The 24,091-nt window shown below is 43.7% G+C and overlaps 2 protein-coding genes across 7 annotated transcripts in view; both read right to left on the bottom strand.

Moving 5' to 3' along the window:
• Nucleotides 1–601: 601 nt before the first annotated feature.
• On the bottom strand, nt 602–4,067 carry LOC147016260 (uncharacterized). Its single transcript, XM_085844835.1, has one exon. It carries the CDS (start codon nt 4,065–4,067, stop codon nt 3,438–3,440), a length of 630 nt encoding a protein of 209 aa, XP_085700961.1. The 3' UTR covers nt 602–3,437.
• MTHFR (methylenetetrahydrofolate reductase) overlaps nt 602–24,091 on the bottom strand; it is a 199,940-nt gene continuing 176,450 nt past the window's right edge. For all 6 annotated transcript variants that reach the window (XM_085844834.1, XM_085844827.1, XM_085844828.1 and 3 more), the window contains one exon: nt 602–13,337. In XM_085844834.1, the coding sequence (XP_085700960.1) occupies nt 13,044–13,337 (294 nt within the window). In that variant the 3' untranslated portion in view covers nt 602–13,043. The remainder of the gene's footprint in view (nt 13,338–24,091) is intronic.

Raw genomic sequence — 24,091 nt, forward strand, 5'->3', positions numbered from 1 at the left:
GTGATCGTCGGAAATCCAAAATATAATTTTTTAATGAGTTTTCAGGAGTTCAATTTGATTTTTAAGCATATTCCAGGACATTCCAGGATAGGAATTGAATTCCAGGAGTTTTAAGGACTTTCCAGGAGGCGTGCGAACCCTGTAATACACGGCCAGCGAGAAAGAGTTATTGATGTAACCTGCAACCCCTCCACCAGGACAGGGTTCAGGTCTTTTGAATCGAGGAGAAAATACTCAAGGAGAGCAGGGCAAAGGAATCAGGCACATCCTGTGGGAGGAAATATTCTCAGAGTTATCCACCAAGGGGTGGGGGGAGGGAGGGGAGAGGGGTGGAGAAGGCTCAACTGACCGAGGTAGACACACACAATCAAATATTCTGTTCAGCAGCTAATGGCAGGTTTCGCAGTGGCGGACTTGATTTGGAATTCTGTCCGAATGGAACAGAGGCCTCATATGTTGGAGATTATTATGTGTCCACCTCGAGGCACGGAGCGAGTGCTCCAGTTACCCAGAGGATGTCACGGCAGAAATGATTTAAGCACCCTAATGTGCGCTGTTTGTTGTTTTACCTGTGAAACCAACATACGACAGAAGGCAGAAAGATATTTAATAAGTAGTATTTATTACTCCCTACTGTTTACCTTTTAAAACACTAATACCAATTAAAAGCAACCTAAAATGATTTCCCAAATAATCCCCAAAGTGATAGAGTACAAATGTCACAGATTTCAATACAGCTTTGAATTAACTCATGACTTTCGAGGTAACAACTTATCTCAGGTAACCAGTTTGTAAAATAAACTTCAGCAGGTTACAAATGGGTGTAGAGTTGGCTGTGAAAACGTTCAAAAGGATCTTGTCCAGGTGGTGTACACAAAAATCTGACCGCCCAGTCGTGTTGTGAAAAGTCCTCAGAGGGTGAGCTTGGAATCACCAAAGTATGCAGATGAATCTGAGTTTACAGATCGAGCTGAGTAAGGTTGAATTAGGAAGCTCCACACTGTAAATGACAATGTGGACTGGAAGCAGGTGAGGGGGGAGTGAAGAAACAGGCAGGCTGCCATCTCGATGCAGCCAGTGAGGAAATGCCTGCCTTGAAGTCGTCTCCGAGACAACCGCAGGGTTGCAGAATTGATGAGTTGACTGGCCAGTATGTAAGAATGACAAGCTTATTGCAGGGTGAAGCTGGTTCTTCAGCCAAGGCTTTGGAGTCACAGAGCCTGTCCTGGTTCACATGTAGAACTTTCGATTCCCTCTTTACTGGATGAGCCAGTTTCAAAATGAAATCTGCCACAAAATGTGCAGAACACAGCCTTTCCTCTTCTTTGTTCACCTGCTGTCTCCCTCCTGCTGTGTGAGGCACTCTGTGGGTAATTTTGTCTTTTGTACAAGGTCAATGACAGGGCTTGGCACTGATCGGCCCTCTAATCTCCTAAGCTGTGTTCATTTCAAAGTCCATTACAGAGGTCTTTCGCCATAGTTTGGTTTGGTGCGCCCCAACCACAAACTAACTTGGACAGTAAACAGCTTTCTTTAGAGTACATTTACCAAGCCACGTGGACATCATGGCCCAAACACCATTTCTTCTATCGGCACTGTAAATTACTTCAAATGAAAACATTTTTAATTTCCACACACAGCTCAGATTTGATTGAGAGGTTGTGGGGAGATCGGGGTATGAAGGATATGATGTCGGGGAGGATATTGACCGAAGAGATTACCACCGAATTCCTCACACATTACAAAGCAGGTTTGATTTTTAGGATTTCAAGGGCAGATGTATGAAGACCTACATCAGGATTGGGATGGAGGGAAGGATGATTAAAAGCAGGAAGAAGGAGGAAACTGAATGAATGCGATGGGGGGAAAAGGGAGTGGGGCACAGATTTGTCAATGATCTAAAATTAGAAAAAGGGAGGAAGAGGAAGCAGTGGGGGAGGGACATTTGGAAATGAGTGTTGGAAGATTAAACATTTTAAATTGTCATTTTAAAGATCTGAGGTGGGAGAGGGAGAGGGGAGGAAGAAGAAAAGATGAGATCAGAAAAGAAATTGGTTTTGGACCAAAAGACAACGGAATGAGCTCAGAACAAGTGATAAAAATAGGACCACTGGACCTGGAGCTTATTAGTACAGGCAAAATGTCGGATGACCTCCCACAAATTGCAACAAAAGCAAATTAAACAGATTTTGATTCCTGGATATGTCCTCAGTGACCGAAAAAAGTCCAAAGGGATCCTCCGGGGGAGGGGGGGCGAGTGGGGGGGGGGGAGTCCTGAAATCATGGAAATCCAATACAACCCGGCTTCGGGGAAAATGAGAAAATTGTCTTCGTCTTCTTCTTTCGGCTGCTCCCGTTAGGGGTCGCCACAGCGGATCATCCGTATGATCTGCATAGTGATTTGGCACAGGTTTTACACCGGATGCCCTTCCTGACGCAACCCTGGTCGCCTCCTACGACACAGGGATATGGTACACCTATTTTTAACCGGGGTATACACCGGCCCAGTATACTGGTACTCATTTCGCCGACCTCGGAAGGATGACAGGCTGAGTCAACCCCCTGGTGTATTAATTCAGTGGCTCAACGGGGCTTGAACTCAGGACCTTTTGGATCCCAAGCCGCTGCCCTAACCACTGCGCCAACACCAGGCTATGGAAAATGAGAAAATTGTAAAGATTGATATTTTAAGATGTAAATCTATGTTTTTCTGCATTCTAATTTTTTCTAGTTATGGTCAGTATATTGATATACAAGAATAATTATAAAAAAGTGAAATGTATTGAGGGTAAAATAAAAAATTATAGCTTTTTTGTCCAAAAGTGTCAATTTTTTGTCCCGAAAAAAAAAATATTTACCTGATACTCATTTTGGCTCCTGGACAAAAAAAAAGAAACGTTGAAGAAACAAAATGAAATCAAGTCTATGGCAATACAATATAATTATGTAAATCATTGAAACATGACAAAATTCACAATTCCACTCGGGGCAATGACATCTGCCTGACGGTTTCGAAATGAAAATGAAAATTTGCATTAAACTCAGAAACTACATCCATCATAAACTTACTATACATGTTGAGAAAAATCAAGCGTATTAAAGTTAGAACTCGACAATGTCGTCATCATCCTCATCATTATCACATGGAGTGTTGTGCAGCCAGAGCCCCTGCAGTTTCCACAAGCTGGAGTGCACTCAATGTTGTGCTTTTTGCATGTGCATCTCATGGTGCTACATTCAGCCTGGCAGTTGCACCTAATGACACGTAACATCTTTTCAGGAGCTGGAGCTATTGATGTCTGAAGTGGCACAAAACCCTCGTCACACTTCTGCCAACCCCAGTCTGAGGAAAGAAGTTAATCTACACATCCCTTCCATTCTTGGACTTGCATATACACGCGCAGGCTGTGATACTTTGCTGCTTCTGATGTTGGTGGTCACGTCTGTGGTTGCACGTGAGAGGAGCTCGAAGCCACCTTGTCACAGTACCGCTGATACTGGAGGGTGTCCAGAGTGTCAGTTGACTTTCCGTTGTAGATTATCAACAATGTTTTTTCTCCTGCATCTGCCACATCACATACGGAAGCTGGATATGTATCAAAACCCTTGGCCTGCTCACGGAATGTGTTGTTTGCTTTGAACTTTTTGAGGGAAGCTCCCTTTCCAATCCCATGAAGACGAGATGTCGTGTCGCACCCAAGAACTGCATGTAGAAACAGTATGTGCTTGCATATGTCTGTACCAATCATTTTCTTTGTAGCCTTGATGTTCCAGATGCGAGGCTTCTTCGTGTTCTTCTTTGGCTCGGGACAAAAGAATAGGTCATGGGATTCTAAGCTTGCATGGTAGCATAGGAGGATGAGGAGGTCTGTGTCATCACCAACTAACACAGTGTTGGTGACAGTAGCAGACTGCACGGCCTTCAGTACAATCAGGAGATCAGCATCCCATGAGGCATGGTGTGTCTCACAGTTCTTCTTCTGAAGCTCCTCACTCAACATAAAAATGAATCGCTGTTTATTCTGCCTATTGGCAAGAAACTGTTCCTTCTTCATTGTGAGACGCATGTCAGCTGTAAATGTCACAGTAGTGCCAGCATTCCCTTTGTGGGTGTGTCATGTCCTTCATGTTGGTACTCTCATAACCATCAAACACGACTATGGCATCTCCGTACTTCTTCGTTACATAATCAGTGTACTGGTGGCATATGTCTCTGTATGTAGATCCACAAGACCATGGAATGTGTTGAACAAGTGCCCCGCCATCCAAAACATACTGTTGCCCATCATTGGGGATATCGGCTGGGACATCGGATCCAAGAAGATCCCAGATGGTATCAGTAAAGACTGGCTTGTGTGCTTCTCGGAGCTGAAGAGAGGAATCAAAGAGGGCTGGTGGATAGCTGCACAGTTCATATTTGAAGGCCGACTACAGTTCTTCTGCTGTCTGTGCAACAGTGATCAGCCTCAGGAAGAGGAGTTGTGGGTCAACCTGGACTTGCTCTCCATCAATCTTGACAGATGACTTCATGCCGAGGGTGACAACTTGGTCTTTCCTCTTAAATGTGTACTCCGCAGGTGTTTTCCCATCCATAGATTTCAATATTTTGGCTCCTACAGCATGTGCTGTATCGACGTTGACGGTGGGGTGTGCATGAACTACAGTGGCAATGTTCCTCAGACGTGGATCACTACTGAATGGATTCCGTTCCTGTAAATACAGTACTGAAGAGCTGATAGTGCGTCCTTCCAGTCAGGAGATTGTCTTGCCTTGGTCATGTCCTTCTTCTGCTCTCCAGTGTTGTAGTTCACACCTGTGAGCTCCTGCATTGCCTGGTTTATTTCTGCACAGGCAGGCATTGATAGTAGCCATACCAGCCATTGTTGCTCTGTCATTCCTCGCCCTCGTGTGAGCCCCCCACTGGTCTTCAAACTTCTCATCAGAAGTTGTTCGATGATCAGGTCAGATGAAAGACCTGCCCACAGGCGATCACTTCATCGAACCACATGGAACCCCTCATCAAAACGTTGTTGGACATTGGGATGTTGAGTTTTGAGGTTGGACATCTGCTGCAGATACACCCTCGCAGATTTGGCATACAGGTTGTGGCTCGAGGCTTCCAGGTAAGGCAGCATTTCCTGGATGGCCTGTAGATGTAGTGCCCAGTTCCCAGTGCGCTCTGCCTGGATGTATTTGCGTAGAATGTCTAACATGTCCATATACTGAACCCAGAGTGCTGAAGTTCTAGAAGATATATTTGCAGACTCGGCATGCTTCTCAAGGTGGTCTTTGATTCGTTTCAAGACGTCAGACTTGCATACTTCTTCCACAGACAGTCCCAGCCATCAGCTTCTCATAGAGGGTGCAAGCTTCATTGAAGTCTGGATTATTGCTTAGATCTGTATGCTGGTCATGTAGCGGCCTTGCAGCTGCTTCGGCTAAGTCCGGATCTCCATTCCCATTGCAGTCTGATGTGTCAGGTTGGCATGGTAGAGGCGCATTGAGCACATTTGCCAACAGCAAGGCATTGAGGGCTGCATCAACAATTAGGTGTGCGTGAACTGCGCGGGCAATGGCCTTGCCACTAAATGTATGAATCACTGCATTGGGGGCATATATCAACTCCATCAGTTCTTGAAGCCCAAATGACACCATGAGGTGTCCAAGACATCCGAGGAAACTCATCTCTGCGTAGAAGCCGTCCAAGCGTAGGACAATCCCTTTCAGATCACTTCCCATAGGCTCTGAGTTGATGATCATGAGGGCCTTCCACCAGAGGGGCTGATCAAAGGTGATTACTGGAGTGACACCGTGGCGTCGTGCATGTTCACTGACAAACATCAGGGTTGAGTATATGCATGTGCTGTCAATATTGCATGTGCTAACAAATTAATATTGTGTGTTAATTCTTTCACCAGAGGATCGTACTAATGTCCCTGTATCTGGAAATATGTAGTATGTATGCCTGGGGATATATATTGTTACGGTTGTGGAAATTCGCATTACACCATAAAGAGTCCTCAGGTGAGATATAACAATAAGTCCATGTGTAGTTAGCCCAAACCCGTTGTATAGAGGGAATTTATGTGATCCATCCGGGCTGCGACGCTTTGAGTTAGCCATTTTTCTGTTCTATCTTTTATTTCAAACAAACAGCATCTCAACAACCACGCCATCCCCACCACAGTGCCAACCACACTACAACCACGCCACCTCCACCACCTACGCTACCACATCTTCGCCACTCGCCATTCAATAAGCACCGTGCGGTCACGATCTCCGCGGAAGAACAAAAACCACCAACGATGCTCAGGGGTTTTCCCGCCTGTTTCTCCCGTCTAAATTCTCCGCGCTCGGTGTGGTGGAAGTACGATCCGAGCTGGGGGTCAAAGGTGAGAAAAGGTGGGGGCCTCTTTTTGGGGGAATAATTCCCTGGCCCTGAGCCAAAACTGACTCCCCCGGCCCCCGCACGGGGCAGGGTGGAGGGAGAGCGAGAGGGCATGCCCCCCTTCGAGAGGCTTCTCCAAGAAGCTTGAAGGGAGGCGGGGCCAAAAACGGGGCGGAGCGAAGGGCGGAGCCCCGCGCTACAAAAGGTGGACAGCACGGACCTTGAGGAGTTGTTTTTTCTTGAGGCTTCCTGTCTCCTTGTCTTCGAGAGTTCCTGTGTTCTTCGGGTTGTTTGAGCTTCTGGGCTGGACGTCGTCTTCTTCTTGGCACGGCTTGTCTTGTCGGGGGAAGAGGTCCTGCGCTCGCGGCTTGGCGAGCGGCCTGTCAATGGAGGCACCGACGGGAGACGTGGCAGCGCCGGTTGTGAGGTGGAACTGCGCGTATGGACGAGGAGTGCCGGAGAGGGTTCGCCGGCCGCGAGAGAGGTCGGGGCCAGGCACGACCACGCTGACGGTCGTGGGAGAGGGACTCACCAGCCACGAAAAGGGAAGTCACGACTTCTTTTCTTTTTCCTTTGCCTTTTGTGTAAATGCTTGTGGTGGCACCACCCATAAAGTAGAACTGCGTAAGTGTTGCCGTGTGTCGGTCGTAGTCGGTAGTATCTCTTTTTTACTGTTTCTTTATGTGCTTGAATACGTGCCTTTTATTATTATTGCTGTGACTGAATATACGTGCTTGCTTTGTGTCCGTGTGTCGCGCAATAAAATGCTTGCTTGTTGAACTGTTCCTGCTCTGCTTCGTCTCCTTTCTTTTTATTGACTCTCCATCCTGCATCGCATAAGAGATTGGTAGTGGGTGTAAGTTCCCGGTAACTAATCTGAACCGTCGAGGTCGACGATAACTCCGCTCGGTTATCTCTGCAGTACGGAACGAACTGCTTAAGCGGTTCGTGTCCGAAGTCGACCTGCGGCGAGGTACGATCGCCCGATTAACCATCCGCATAGGTATTTAGGTAGGTCGAGTTTGGCGAACAACCTTATCCTACGCGGGTGGCCGATTGTCACGATTGTGGTGAGGTCGAAAGACCCACCCGTGACTGGCTCCCGGCGTTGTTCCAAGAGGGTCACGACTGAATTGTCCGTCCGGTGGGCGACGTGCCGCGATTTGAGTTACGTGGCCGATCGCACGCCGGTGGGCGCGAATTCGCAACAATATGTTCTTATATGAACAAACTTCCTCAAGTCAAAATATTTTTTAGGGAAAAAATATTGACATTTTTGGACAAAAAAAAGCTATAATTTTATATTTTACCCTCAATACGTTTCACTTTTTTATAATTATTCTTGTATATCAATATACTAACCATAACTAGAAACAATTAGAATGCAGAAAAACATATATTTACATATTAAAATATCAATCTTTACAATTTTCTCATTTTCTCCGAAGCCAGGTGGCGGCCATATTGGATTTCCATGATTTCAGGACTTTCCCCCCCCCGGAGGATCCCTTAGGACTTTTTTTCTGTCACTGAGGATATATCCAGGAATCAAAATCTGTTGAGTTTTCTTTTGTTGCATTTGTGGGAGGTTGACCAAATATTTCTGCTAAAATGCCTGTACTATATCTGGGCCAGGTGTAAAGACTTCAAGCTACCCCCCTTTCAAGTTACCTCCCGGTAATCTGAAATCGATTTCAAGTTACCCCCGGGGGTAGCCTGAACCCGATTTCATATTTCCCCTGCACATTGACATTACCCCCCTCCCTGATTTAGATGAAATGATAAATTCTTGTGCCCACAACTCATACGTTTATTGAATAGAACACGTAAAACATACAAGATTGAAAGCTCGTCTCAAAGTCTGGAAACATAAAAAATATAACAGAAATGTTAATTGTATTAGTGGTGGTCGTCGAATGGCAGCTATCATTTCTTGAAGTGTAACTGTGTCGCTGATGCAGTGCCCCTTTACCAGTACATACACTGGAACTGGTACTCATTTTGCCGACCTCGGAAGGATGACAGGCTGAAGCAACCTCCTGGTGTATTAATTCAGCAGCCGACGGGGCTTGAACTTAGGACCCCAGGATCCCAAGCCGCCACCCTAACCACTGAGACAACACCAGGCTGCGCACTCAGCCTGTCATCCTTCCGAGGTCGGCAAAATGAGTACCAGTTTCAAAGCGATTGCCTTTCGTATGCATTGATTTTATTGCGTTGTTACCATAATTGTAAATACTAGTGTGTGCCCTTATTTGCGTGGCCGTACGTGCTAAAAAAAAAACTTTCAAACCGCGTGCCAGAAACAACAACCACACAGGCCTTTCCTTCGCTCTCGTAAATTGTGACGTCAATTGTGACGTCATAGCACCGTGTCCTATCATTGGTTTGGTAAACAAATGGCCATAACTTGGGAACCACTTGTCCGATTAATATGAAACCTTGAAAAGGCACATCCACAGGGCCCCAGCAATATACCTGGCAAGTTTCAATTAGATTGGACCAGTGGTTGTCGAGAAACAGTGGTCACAGACACACAGACACACACACAGACAAACACAGACAAACACAGACAAAACACACACACACACACACACACACACACACACACACATTGCTGGAATTATAGATAGATAGTCTGAGTTGGTTAAAAGATGCTGCGATTCTCGTTGGGAGTGACGAGGATGGATAGGATAAGAAATGAGTATATTAGAGGGACAGCGCAGGTCGGACGGTTTGGAGACAAAGTGAGAGAGGCGAGATTGAGATGGTTTGGACATGTGCACAGGAGGAAAGCAGAGTATATCGGGAGAAGGATGTTGAAGTATATCGGGAGAAGGATGGAGAAGGATGGAGCCGCCAGGCAGGAGGAGAAGAGGAAGGCCAAAGAAGAGGTTCATGGATACGGTGAGGGCGGACATGCGGGTGGTTGGAGTGTCAATGGAAGATGTGGAGGATAGAGCGAAATGGAGACGGTTGATCCGCTGTGGCGACCCCTAACGGGAGCTCGCCAAAAGAAGAAGCAGAAGAAGAAGAAGAAGAGTCTGAGTTGGTTAAAAAGATATACCAGTATGTCTATTTGTATCAACTATATCGAAGAAGGATTTCATAAAAATATGGCAAAAACTCTCACTGTATGAGAAATACTGATTTCAATTAATAACAATATTAAAATAAAATCATTCATAATAAAATCAAAATTCATTGCAAACTCTTTAAAGGCTGTCATGTGGTCAATGGTTTTTCCCTAATTAGTTTTCAATATCAATTAAATTACTATTTTGTAAATAAACATACATAAATAAATGTTTTGAGGGGGGTAATCTGAAATCGTAGGGGGTAGGATGCAATCGATTTCAAGCTACCCCTGGGGGTAACTTGAAATCGATTTCAGATTACCAGGAGGTAACTTGAAAGGGAAGTAGCTTGAAGTCTTTACACCGGGCCAAATGTTGTAATCCAAATTTGGTAGCATTCTGACTGGTGGATCAGGAGAAGATTTCGGAAGGAATTTGCGTGAATTTCCCCCAAAATTAGTGTCTGCCATTTTGACACACTTCTGGTAACGTGATTGGAATGGACTCCACAATTTAACATCCCTACCCTGGCCTAATGTTGTAACCCAAATTTGGGAGCATTCTGACTGGTGGGTCTCGAGAAGATTTTTGAAGGAATTTACTCAGTCAGCCATTTTGACGTACTTAAAGACATGTGACTGGAACAAGCTTTGCAATCCCTGTTACCAGTCAGGAGCAGAATGTTGCTGCCAAATTTCAGCCGGATCAGCCTAGCGGTTTTGCCGGAAAAGTTGAAATAGGAGACAGCTGGACGGACAGTGCAGAATACCTTATATGGCATTTCAATTCCAGATAAGCTCATAATAAATGGGTTTATTTGTGGTTGTTTTGAGAAGAAATACAAAGGAAACATGGGAAAGGTTTTAAGGCAGGGTGGAAAAGGACGATTTGATAAAAAATTGTTTCACAAGAAGGGAATAAGGAAGCAGGCCAATTAAACATGTGGCCAACAAGGAATGAGATGGATAATCTAAATATATGGAAAGGGGCCTTTTTGTTGTTTTTAGCTTATCTGGAATTGGAAGTCCACAGAGCATTCTGAATTGGAATTCCAGATAAGGGATTGTGATAGTGCACCTGTACGTCCATCTGTAGAAATGGTGGACTTCGTGTATTTTAGGTAAAATCGCATAAATTCCTTCAAAAGTCTTCCTCTCCAGACCTACCAGTCAGAATGCTACCAAATTTGGGTTACAACATTAAGCCAGGGGCCAGATAAGCTAAAGGGCCAGTGGTCCTATGATTATCTTATCTTGAATTGAAATGCCAGATAAGGTATTGTCATCGTGCACCGTCCATCCATCCATCTCCTATTTCAACTTCTCTGGCCAACCGCTGGAATGAACTAGCTGAAATTTGGCAGCAACATTGCGTTCTCGACTGGTAACAGATATTGCAAAGCTCGTTCCGGTCACTTGACTTCAAGTAGGTCAAAATGGCAGACTTAGTAAATTCCTTCAAAAATCTTCTCCAGACCCACAATTCAGAATATCAACCAAATTTTGGTTGCAACATTAGGAAAGGGCCCTGATCTTAAATTAATTAATTATGAGGCCATGCCGATCATGGGATCGGAAGTGTGTCAAAATCACAGTTGCGCACATTCCTTCAAAAATCTTCTCCCATCAAATTTGGGTTACAACATTAGTACAGGATCTTGTTGTTAAATTGCGGAGGCCATGCCGATCATGTGACGAGAAGTGTGTCAAAATGGCGGTCACATAAATTCCTTCAAAAATATTCTCCAGACTCACGAGTCAGAATGCTACCAAATATGGGTCACAACAGTAGGCCAGGGTTGGGATGTTAAATTGTGGAGGTCATGCCAATCACGTGACCAGAAGTGTGTCAAAATGGCTGACCGTCAATTTTTGGGAAAAATCATGGAAATCGCTTCAAAAAACTTCTTCTCCACAACCACCAATCAGAATGTTACCAAATTTGGGTTGCAACATACAGATAAGATCGTGATGTTAAATTGTCGATGTCATGCTGATCACCGAACCAGAAGTGTATCAAAATGGCTGACCATCAATTTTTGGGAAAATCGTGTAAGTTCCTTCAAAAATCTTCTTCTCCAGACCCATCAACGAGAATGTTATCAAATTTGGGTTACAACATTAGGCTAGGGCCCAGATAAGCTACAGGTCCAGTGGTCCTATTTTTTTATATAAGGAATTAAGAAGGAATTTGAGTGAGGGTGGGAAAACAAGATGCAAAGATGATTGGAGGAAAGCAAGACAAACAGGCGTGCAAGTCTTTTGCGAGTTGAGAGCAAGGCTCAAGTTGCCGAGGCAGACACAAAAGATCAAAACAACCAAACAGGCACACAAAACACACTGACAGCAATGAGCACACAATACGGACAACATTAAAAAATAAACCAATGTCACCTGCAGGGTGACCCGTATCTTGCCAAAAGGTGACCACGTGTGACTTCTTTAAGGTCACACTGAGGTGAACAGAGCTGCTATCCACCAGGAGCGACTCCTTGAGGAATATCTGCCTACGAGAGATTCCGATGAGAATCGTTCTAGAGTAACCATGAAAAATATGCGTTTGCCTCATAACGTCACCAAATGACGTCATAATGTCTCAAGCTTGACATATCTAGAAAGCACTCATCGAGGTGTTCAATTTGAGGTATTACACGATATGGTTCCTAAAACTTGAAAATTTGACCTTGGCGTCAAATATGTTTGACCTGAGGCGCGAACCATGAAGGTCAAGGCCAATCGACACCAAAAAATTAATCAGCTGAGCGCCAGACCATGAACTATATTCCCATTAAGTTTGAAGACGATCCGATCAAAATTACTCAAAAAATAAGGGTTTCGTCGACTCCCCTGATTTGCGACAAAGTGACCTTGACCTTCAAAATTTTATGCTCTGAAAGGGACCTCTATAGGCCTCCGATATGCGAAGTTACAAAAATTTCCAATGATAACTGTGCTCTGCAGAATTTTTTATACGTGATTACAGACAAACAAACAAAAAAAAACATACAAGCTGACTAACATATCTTGCAAAAACTTCGTTTTGGCAAGATAATAAAACACTATGACAATCGACAGCAAAAGAAAGAAATTAAGAACAGTTTACTTAGCTTAGGAAACAGGTCATTCAGAGAAGAAAATAAAAGATGCCTCCACATGAAACTGGAAAAATTGCTTTATGCCATCACTCTCTTATTCATGTGTATTGTGCTCATGTTGACTCCCCATGTGAGCTATTGCAAATGCTTTGCTGTTTATTTGACTTTACCTCTCTGCTTGAACTACAGACCGAATGGACAAGTCAACTCAACATCTGGTCAATTTTAGAGCTGAGATGGAAAATTTTCGAATAATGCTCCCACAACAAAGGGCCAACATACATGTACACTTGGATGCAAGGTTAAGCATAAAAATGGATGAGAATGGAGAAAAGGGAGAGTGTATAAGAAGTGGCCACAGAAATGACATTTGTTTATGAGAAGAAAGGAGGTCCAAATTTTCCATTTAGCTTTGTCAATGTTCTTTTGAGAAAATGGTGTGGCTGTCATATCCATGTTCACTTTCAAATCGTTGAACTTAATCCTAAATAGTTATGCCTTCATAATTTCCATCACCACAACTTTTTCTGATTTGCTTTCCACCGTCTTGCCCATTATCGGCTTCGTCTACTTTTCCGGTGAGAACGCTGTGAAAGTCTGCCCTTGCCGCAAACATCTCCTCCAGAATGCTCTCCAGACATGATGTAAAAGGGAAGTTATTGTCTACAAGATTAACGAGGTGGTAGGAGTTCCGCATGGTTGAAACTATCGACCGTGATTGTGAACCTTCGTGATATATCTTCCCCCAACGTTCTGTCCACAAAGCAAATGCCTCATCCTAAGGAAAGAGTCAAAATGAACAAGGATTGGGGAAAAACAGAGACATGTAGAAAGGTATATGGAACAACTGCAAATCGGTAACAATGTCATGACAAATACCTATCGTTCAAAAACAGGTATTATAAAAGTACTATGTTTTAAGCATGTATAAATAATCACATCACCAACAATGCTTCCAAAGAACTTAACTTATTCATCTTGAGCGTGAACTCCACAATTGGTGACACATTTTCGACAAGGCCCAAAAGTGTGCACCAGTACAAAAGCAATTCTGGGTTCTGAACTGCAACCTGTTCCACTTGAAGATCTGATCAAGCCAGTTTCTGATTTGTGCTCTACTTTTGGTCACCAAATGAAAATGTAATTCTGGAATGGTGTCTGAAATATGCATTTATTCTGTAGGCCCAGGAACCCAACGTCATTCCTTCTCACTTACCTTCCCCTCAATAACCTGCTTCTTCTTCATCAACTGAGTGTCTCACTCAAAGGTAGAAATATTTCACTGGTTTTAACACCTCTTCAAGTGGACCATGTGACCATATACATTTTAAGGCTCCAGTGATTGCAACTCTCAAGTGACTATGAGCATTTTAAGCCTTTGTCCAACTGACATTATCTAACTCTCCAACATGCCTTTAACAGATGGTTTGAATCATACTACTTTAAAGGGCATATCATTGCAATCTCAAGGAGTACCAGAACAATCCATTTCGTTCCAGACTGGTGAGTTTCCCATTCCATATAAATGTCACAGGATTCATAGTTGCAGCAGAACATTTCTGTTTTTGAATAATAATTAAAAAAAAAAACATGACCACACTCAATTTGGCATTAATCCAAGATATTAAACATGTTATTTCACAACTGTGGATGACCCTCTGTCTCCCTTAACTCACTCTGCTCATGACATGGTCCAAGAACAAGATATTCTTGCGAAGCTGTCTGCCAAAATTGGTCTTCATCACATACAAAGTTTTTCTTCTTCTTCTTCTTCTTCTTCTTCTTCTTCTTCTTCTTCTTCTTCTTAAGTGGCACTTAGGTCGAACTCCGATGACATTGATCTTCAGCTTCCAGTCCTCTCGATCAAAAATTGCTCTGAGTCGTTCTTCTGTCTCCAAGCCGTATCCTTCTTCAACATGTTGATGTAGTTGACAGCTTGTCTGCCCTGCTTTGACCTTCCATATTTATGTGTCCAAAGTAAAAGATTGGAAACAGATCCATTTTGCCACAGTAGCATTGCCCAGCAATCCTGAAACGTCTTCTTCTAATTTTAACCGACAGCCTTGGAGGGAATCACAGAGCTCTTTTTTTTTGGCCTATGTTCAGACCAATGGACATTGAAAACTGAATGAAGAAGTCGAGTAGAGCATCCATCAAGTGCCTTCTCATGAGTCAGCAGTGAGGATCCATGTTTCACTTCCATAAAGTAGGATGCCATTCCTTGCAATAAACATGCCATTCCTTGATAAGCCGAGAGTCTAAGAACTGTCATAAATCAAGAAACACCAGCTCCCCCAGGGAGCAGTCATGCCTGTGCAAGATCACATGCTGTCCTATTGGCTTGGGTCACATGACCTGCCATGATCAGAATGAAGCCTCACCAGAAGAGTTTTATTGATGGATATTATCGTTTATCGACATTTTCCGATGGTTTTGTGATTGTTTTTCCGAGGACAATCGCTTCGAGTTGCATCAGTATGGAAAATATCAAATTTCCAGCACACGTAGAAAGCACTGAACATTTACATAAAGGAGTAGGTGAGTCAGTGAGTGAGTAAGTGAGTGAGTGCTTTAAAAAAAAAAGCTTTATATATGAGATGTAAGGTTTATTATTATATAGCCTGGTGTTGGCGCAGTGGTTAGGGCAGTGGCTTGGGACCCAAAAGGTCCTGAGTTCAAGCCCCGTTGGGACACTGAATTAATGTATATATGTATGTATGTATGTTGTGTATATATATATATATATATATATATATATATATATATATATATATACATATATATATATATATATATACATATATATATATATATATATATACATATATATACATATATATATATATATATACAAATATATACATATTTATATATATATATATATATATACATATAAACCAAGTCGAAAATACCAGGGGGGTGACTCAGCCTGCCATCCTTCCGAGGTTGGCGAAATGAGTACCAGTTGTACTGGGCCCGGTGTATGCCCCGGTTAGAATAGGTGTACCATATCCCTGTGTGTCGTAAGAGGCGACCAGGGTTGCGTCAGGAAGGGCATCCAGCGTAAAAACCTATGCCAAATCATTATGCGGACAACAAAACGAATTTCCATACCGGATCGGTCGAGGCCCGGGTTACCAAGGACCGCCACCGGTACCGGTGGTCAGCAGGGTACCAGTGGAAATTGTGTTACAGCTGGGCGAAGGAGGAGAAGAAGACGGGGAAGGCGAGTCCGGAGGCAGTGGGAGAGGAGGAAGGGTAGAAGTGTGGAGGTGAGAGTTGGAACTCTGAATGTTGGGACGATGACTGGCAAAGGGCGAGAGTTGGCTGATATGATGGAGAGAAGAAAGGTGGACATACTGTGTGTACAAGAGACCAAGTGGATGGGGAGTAAGGCTAGGAGCATTGGAGGTGGTTTAAAACTGTTCTACCATGGTGTGGATGGGAGGAGAAATGGTGTCGGGGTAATCCTGAAGGAAGATTATGTCAAGAGGGTATTGGAGGTGAAGAGAGTGTCTGATCGAGTGATGAGTGTGAAGTTGGAAATTGAAGGGGTGATGATGAATGTCATCAGTGCATATGCCCCACATATGGGGTGTGAGATGGAGTATAAAGAAGATTTCTGGAGTGAGTTAGATGAAGTGGTGGAGAGTGTATCCAAGGATGAAAGAGTGGTGATTGGGACAGATTTCAATGGGCATGTTGGGGAAGGGAATAAAGAGGATGAGGAGGTGATGGGTAGGTACGGTATCAACAAGAGAAATGTGGAAGGGCAAATGGTGGTCGAGTTTGCAAAAAGAATGGAAATGGCAGTGGTAAATACGTATTTCAAGAAGAAGGAGGAACACAGGGTGACATACAAGAGTGGAGGAAAGTGCACACAGGTGGATTACATCTTAAGCAGGAGATGCAACCTGAAAGAGATTAGTGACTGTAAGGTGGTGGCAGGGGAGAGTGTAGCTTGACAGCATCGATTGGTGGTCTGTAGGATTACTTTAGAGGTGAGGTTGAGGAAGAGAGTGAGGGCTGAACCAAGGACCAGATGGTGGAAGCTGAAGGAGGAAGACTGTTGCATGAAATTTAGGGAGGGGGTGAGACAGGCATTGGATGGTGGTAAAGATGGGTGGGATGATTGGGCAACGACAGCAGAAGTTGTGATGGAGATAGCTAGGAAGGTACTTGGTGTGACATCTGGACAGAGGAAGGAAGATAAGGAGACTTGGTGGTGGAATGAGGAAGTACAGGAAAGTATAAGGAAGAAGGGGTTGGCGAAAAAGAAGTGGGATAGTCAGAGAGATGAAGAAAGTCGGCAGGAGTACAAGGAGTGGCGGCGAAAGGCAAAAAGAGAGGTGGCAAAGGCCAAGGAAAAGGCATATGATGAGCTGTATGAGAAGTTGGATACAAAAGAAGGGGAAAAGGATTTATATTCACTTCACTATTTATACCGATTGGCAAGACAGAGGGACCGAGCTGGGAAGGATGTGCTGCAGGTTAGGGTGATAAAGGACGCAAATGGGAATGTGCTGACGAGCGAGGAGAGTGTGTTGAGAAGGTGGATGGAGTACTTTGAGGAACTGATGAATGAAGAAAATGAGAGAGAGAGAAGGTTGGAAGAGGTGGAGATAGTGAATCTGGAAGTTGGGTGGATCAGTAAGGATGAAGTGAGGACTGCTATGAAGAAGATGAAAAGTGGAAAGGCGGTTGGCCCAGATGGTATACCAGTGGAGGCATGGAAGTGCTAAGGAGAGATGGCAGTGGGGTTGTTAACCAGATTGTTTAATAAAGTCTTGGAAAGTGAGAGGATGCCGGAGGAGTGGAGATTAAGTGTACTGGTTACGATTTTCAAGAATAAGGGTGATGTGCAGAGCTGTGGAAATTACAGAGGGATAAAGTTGTTAAGCCAAACCATGAAGTTGTGGGAAAGAGTAGTGGAAGCTCGGTTGAGAGGAGACGTGACGATCTGTGAGCAGCAATATGGGTTTATGCCAGGAAAGAGCACCACTGATGCAATGTTTGCTTTGAGAATGTTGATGGAGAAGTATAGGGAAGGCCAGAAGGAGTTACATTGTGTGTTTGTGGATTTAGAGAAAGCTTATGATAGGTAGCCAAGAGAGGAGTTGTGGCATTGTATGAGGAAGTCGGGAGTGGTGGAGAAGTATGTGAGGATCGTGCAAGATATGTAAGAGGACAGTGTGACAGCGGTGAGGTGTGCGGTAAGAATGATGGACCAGTTTAAGGTAAAAGTGGGATTGCACCAAGGATCGACTCTGAGCCCTTTCCTGTTTGCAATGGTGATGGACAGGTTGATGGACGAGATCAGACTGGAGTCTTCATGGACTATGATGTTCGCGGATGACATCATGATCTGTAGGGAGAGTAGGGAGCAGGCTGAAGTGAGCCTCGAGAGGTGGAGGTACGCACTGGAGAGAAGGGGAATGATAGTCAGTCGGAGTAAGACGGAGTACATGTGCGTAAATGAGAGGGAGGGTGGTGGTATGGTGCGGTTGCAAGGAGTTGAGGTGGGGAAGGTGGATGGGTTTCAATACTTGGGATCAACTGTCCAAAGTAACGGAGAGTGTGGGAGAGAAGTGAAAAAGAGAGTGCAGGCAGGATGGAGTGGGTGGAGATGAGTTGCAGGAGTGATTTGTGACAGAAGGGTAGCTGCAAGAGTGAAGGGGAAAGTATATAAGACGGTAGTGAGACCAGCTATGTTGTATGGTTTGGAGGCGGTGGCACTAACAAAAAGACAGGAAGCGGAGCTGGAGGTGGCAGAGTTAAAGATGCTGCGATTCTTGTTGGGAGTGACGAGGATGGGCAGGATAAGGAATGAGTATATTAGAGGGACAGCGCAGGTAGGACGGTTTTGAGACAAAGTGAGAGAGGCGAGATTGAGATGGTTTGGACATGTGCTCAGGAGGGAAGCGGAGTATATCGGGAGAAGGATGTTGAAGATGGAGCCGCCAGGCAGGAGGAGAAGAGGAAGGCCAAAGAAGAGGTTCATGGATATGGTGAGGGCGGACATGCGGGTGGTTGGAGTGTCCATGGAAGATGTGGAGGATAGAGCGAAATGGAGACGGTTGATCCGCTGTGGCTACCCCTAACGGGAGCGAGCCGAAAGAAGAAGAAGATGTAAGGTTTATTATGATCCCTGACTACAATCCCACCTCCTGTTTGGTGTTCAGCAGGGTAGGGACAATGTGTTGGGTGGTAGAAGACCATTGTTGCTCACAGGTTATGCAGTTTTGGCTGTTGTGACACAATCTGTGCCTAGCTGCTTCACCAAGTCAGGGGGTGTGTTGAATTATGTCACCGCATTTGATTTATGGTCACAAATAAATGATTGTGTGGTGTTTTGTCCTGATAAGCCGAAAAAAGGGTGAAACCATTATCGGCGGCTTCACTATCCTTTTTTGTGACTTGTAAATCTCAGTTTATAACAGACCTGAGTGTGCCGATGGAACCCATCTGGCATCGGAGATAATGTGTTGAGCATGCGCAGCATGATGTTAATGTCCACACTCCAAGCCTTCAAACCCCCTCCTTACCCCCAAAACAACTCCTAACCCCTCCACCCCACTGAAAGACCTCACCCTCCCACCCCCCCCCCACAAAACCTCAACCCTTCTTGTCTTTCAATCCTGACAAATCTCACACTCACACGATGTCTCTCTGAAAGGACCGTCTACAACCACCGCCCCCAATCTACTTTCTCAAAAATCCCCTTGAAGAAGTCCTTTCAGTCAAGTTTTTAGGCCTCATTATCTGCCATGATCTTTCCTGGGAAAGCCACATTTCCAAGCTGGCCTCCAAAGCCAGTCGCGGATTGGGAATTCTACGTCACGCAAGGTCCTTCCTGCGCACACCTGAGCTTCTAACAACATGCAAAACTTTCGTCCACAGCCTGATGGAGTACTGCTCTTCCCTTTGGGCTGGTGCACCAGCGGTAAACGCTCGGCCGTCTTACTTGGGATCTAATCAAGATAAGATTGGTGCATTACCGAGGGTGCGTTCCCTGGTCAGGAAGCCACGTGACCTCTAGTTAAACGGCAAATTAGACGGTGGACACTGGAACTCATGGTTAACTGAATGGCGATCGTGGTTGTCAAGCAACCCACCATACCACAAAGTTAATTTGGAGCGGTGGCCCCAGATCGGGTTCTTCCAAGGAGAAACGAGGATTAACCCCCTCATAATACATTCGGTACCCATGGGCATAACAATATAAAGCTCATTCTAACCACTCACTGACTCATTGGCTGACTAATATTAATAATGTTCAGTACCTTTTGTGTGCTGAAATTTTGTGTGCCGACAGATATCAAAGCAGATACACCGGGAAACATTACAGAACTGTTGGAAAACATCCCTAAATGAAAATATAAATAAATGAAAATAAATAATGAATTAACTAATGAAAAGAATAATGCAGATGAGTGACCCAAGACAATGGGTGAAGTGACCCAAGACAATACAATGTGTAAGCATACCTCGCTAGTAATGTTACAGATTAGTAAATACTATATAATTGGATATGTTACGTTTTGTGTAAAAGACGATTACATAATGCTGTGGGAAAGGCAGCTCGAGTTACAGTGAATTAAATAAATGAGATGTATTGGGGGGGGGGGAGAGGATAAGTTCACAGACAACTGAGTGCGGCATTGGCAGTGACATCGAGATGGATTATCAACAGAACTTTGAAGATGCCTCTTGTTGAGGCTGCACGTTTCGATCAATATGAGACAAACTTCTATGTGAGCATGAAACGAGCTAGGTGAAAGATTTTTGATTGGTTGTCAATTTTTTTTTTATATTAACCTCATATTATTCTTTATCACTAACCTTGTGATCTTGTTTCCTTATCGGTTAACATTCCTTCTATATTTGGCTTTTTCATCGGTCATAGCCTGTTGAAGGTCTGTCAATGGAACTCTTCTTCTTCTTCTTCATGTCCAGCCAGCGGTTGCTGGTTGCATCACTGGTTGAGGGCACAGATATGCCACTCCTATTACCAGTACACTGGTACTCATTTCGCCAACCTCAGAAGGATGACAGCCTGTCAACTCCATCAGGTGTTAATTCAACAACTGACGGGGAGCTCGAACTCAGGACCCCAATATCCCGAGCCATCCACTGTAACCGCAAAGCCAACGCCAGGCTTATGTCAATGGAACGAGGTAAGCCTGACAACTATTTATCAATTAGAAACCCAGCAAGTGCTCTTCTTACAAACATGAGCTCAAATTACCTCTTCCTTGTACTCATTGAAAAAGCTCAATAAACAGTTTGTTCAAAAATTTACTTTGATTTTGTATGCTGTGTACACATGTATGACACTTTGCTAAATCTCCATTTCTAATCATTACTTTGTCCGACTTGATGGTGTAGCTGTAGAGAGAGAGCGCACTTGCTTTTGGATTTTTACCTTGATGTGATCCCCGACCCAACTATCAAGTGTCGGATTGGTCTTTGGGAGGAGTTGCATCCCCTGGATGGACATTAAACTGGGTGTCCTGTCTGTTATCATTAGTTGGTGGATGTTAAAGACTCTAAGATGCAAGATGTTGCCGACACCCTGAACAAGTTAAGTTTCTGGCCAAATTTCGGCTCTCGTTATACGTGAGCCTGGCCAGTCGATTCGTGAAAGACTTGGGCCAAAAAATATTCTCTGGCTGACCCTACAAGCTTGTGGGACTAATTGGGGCCCTTCAAGTATAAGCAGCAGCAACCTAGGCATGATGCTGTCAATATAATCACAATCATGTGAGTGGCACACCACAAATGTACTTTTACTTCCCAGCTTGTCTTACGAGCCACAAAGCAGAATCAACTTTCCCAGCAGGTGAGGCAGAATATTTATTTTCTTCAACCAAACACATGGTTTTGTTTTCTGGACCTCACTATTTTCCATTCCTTTGTTGCCAATCCTTCCTTGATTCCAATTTGCTCCAAATTGTTCTCCTCTCCTAATGAGTTAATGATGTCATTCCCTGCACAGCGGGAGACGAGGTTTTGCAATCACTTCTATCTGTGCGTCTGTCCAGACCGAACTTTTTTTTAAACCATTTGAGCTTTTGTCATCAAATTTTCAAAAAAGCATTATTATGAGAATATGAGAGAAGACAAACTAATAATTTGGTCAAAAGGTCAAAGGTCACGTCACAAAAAATCATCAATTTTCATCCAATTGGCTTGAAATTTTAAGAATTTGCATATTTGGTCACTGATGATTATTGCTTTTGAGGTCAAAAGGTCAAGCTCGCCTGAAATCGTCAGTTATTTTGTATTTTTTTACCTCCGCCACCGAATGTGGAAGGAGATTGTTTTCACCCCTGCCTGTTTGTTCATTGCAAAATCGAAGATTTTTCAAGTATATTGGTCAGTCCATTTTGTTATTCTGCCTGTCTGTTTGTCACCTTCAGGTCACAATTTAAAACCGATCTTCATGAACCTTCACCACATAGTAGAGTTTCTCATAAGGAAGAAGTCTATTGTTTTTGAGGTCAAAAGATCAAAAGGTTAACATAGGCCCAGGGTCAACAACTAAGGTGGTATTTCTAAAATCCTCAATTTTCATCCAATTGACTTGAAATTTGAAGAGGATATATATTTCAGGTCACTGAATTCAACCAACTAATTATTTTGTAGGTCCACATCGGCCAAAAGGTCAACATTGGCCAAATTTCTAAAATTGTCAATTTTCATCCGATTCACTTGAAATTTGAGAGTATTTATGTTTCACATCATGAATTGAATTCAACCAGCCAATTACTTTTGAGGTTAAATTTGTTTTATGGATCTTGCAAGTATCATGCTCTGCATGACGTCTTAATCTAGTTACTTGCAAAATCGAAGATTTTCAAGTATATTGGTTTGTCCATTTTGTCTGTCTGTCTGTCTGTCTGTCTGTCTGTCTGTCTGTCTGTCTGTCTGTCGCCTACAGGTCACAATTTTAAACCAATCTTCACGAAACTTCACCACATGGTAGATATTGTCATAAGGAAGAAGGCTATTGTTTTTGAGGTCAAAAGGTCAAAATGTCAACATCGGCCAAAGGTCAACAACTAAGGTGGTATTTCTAAATTCCTCAATTTTCATCCGATTGACTTGAAATTTGAAGAAGATTTATATTTCTGGTCACTGAATTCAACGAGCCAATTATGTTGGAGGTCCACATCGGCCAAAAGGTCAACATTGGCCGAATTTCTAAAATTGTCAATTTTCATTTGATTCACTTGATATTTGAAGAGGAGTTGCATATTTGGTCGTTGAATTCAACCATTATTTTTGAGGTCCAATTTGTTTTATGGATTTTGTAAGTATCGTGCTCTGCACGTCTCTTTCTTGTTTGTTTGTTTGTTTGTTTGTCTGTTTCTTTGTTTGTGTGCAGGATATCTCAAAAATATGTGGACGGAGTCGGATGAAATTTGGTGGGCAGATTAAATTTTCATGAAGATCAAGATCTGGATGCAGCTACCGGAATTTTAAAACGATTCTTCACCATTGAGAGATTGTGCCAAAAACAATATATCGCACGGTATCTCAAAAATTGTGGACAGATTCGGACGAAACTTGGTGGACACGGGTGTGTGACAAGGAAGAATTGATTTAATTTTGGTGAAGATCCAAATCCGGATCTGATAAATTTTAAGTGATTCTTCACCATTGAGAGATAAGACTAAATTGCGATAAGAAACCTTCCAATATCGTGGGTTCTACGATAGTGGGTGTCCACCAATTGCGGGCAACCAATTCTGTTCCGATTCCATTTACGAATGAGGAAGTCTGGAAGAGTACATTGGGGAAGGGTCTACCCGCAATCATTGACCCTGTAATTGGATTTCGTTTTGACCAATCACAGTTTTTGAGCTGAGATGAGTCATCATGCCTGGTGTTGGCTTAATGGTTAGGGTGGCGGGCATGGGATCCCAGGATCCTGAGTTCAAATCCCACTCGGCAGTTGAATTAATACCAGGTGGGGTTGCCTGCCTGTCATCTTTCCAAGGTCGGCAAAATGAGTGCCAGCTTGCTGGTATCCTGTGTCAGAGTGGCGACCAGTCCAGGACTGTACCCAATAGCAAAGGAGACTGCTTTAAGCAGCACCAACGCTCTGCACAGAGTATGGTCCCAATGGATGGATGGGTGGGTGGATGCGTCATTGTTTGGGTCCTGTGTGTGAACAATTACTTTCCATATAAGCCTTGTGGAGTTTCTCACGCACCGTTTTTAATGAGCCCAAAATGTGAAGTGATAGACAAATAAGTTGTACCAAAAGGCAAAGAAAGGTTATGATGTTTGGCGAAAAGATCAAGTTGTTACATCGTTTGGCTCTTGGAGAAAATGCACCATCTGTACGCGCCACCATTACGGGGTCAATGATTGCTGGTAGAACCTTCCCCATTTGTACTCTTCCTCATTCTTAATCCTTCATTATCCTTCAAACCTTCATCCTCCTTCAAACCTAATTTCCAAACGTTAATTTTCCAACTCCATATTTGAACCTTATTGCCAAAACATTTAATTTCTGACAGC

The sequence above is a fragment of the Eptatretus burgeri genome, chromosome 11 (assembly GCF_056783735.1).
Source record: "Eptatretus burgeri isolate ZD-2024b chromosome 11, Ebu_testis_v1, whole genome shotgun sequence".
NCBI lineage: Eukaryota > Metazoa > Chordata > Myxini > Myxiniformes > Myxinidae > Eptatretus > Eptatretus burgeri.

Excerpts from the sequence above, each read along its gene's own strand:
- LOC147016260 (XM_085844835.1), bottom strand. The coding sequence starts at position 4,067 with ATGCGTCTCACAATGAAGAAGGAACAGTTTCTTGCCAATAGGCAGAAT.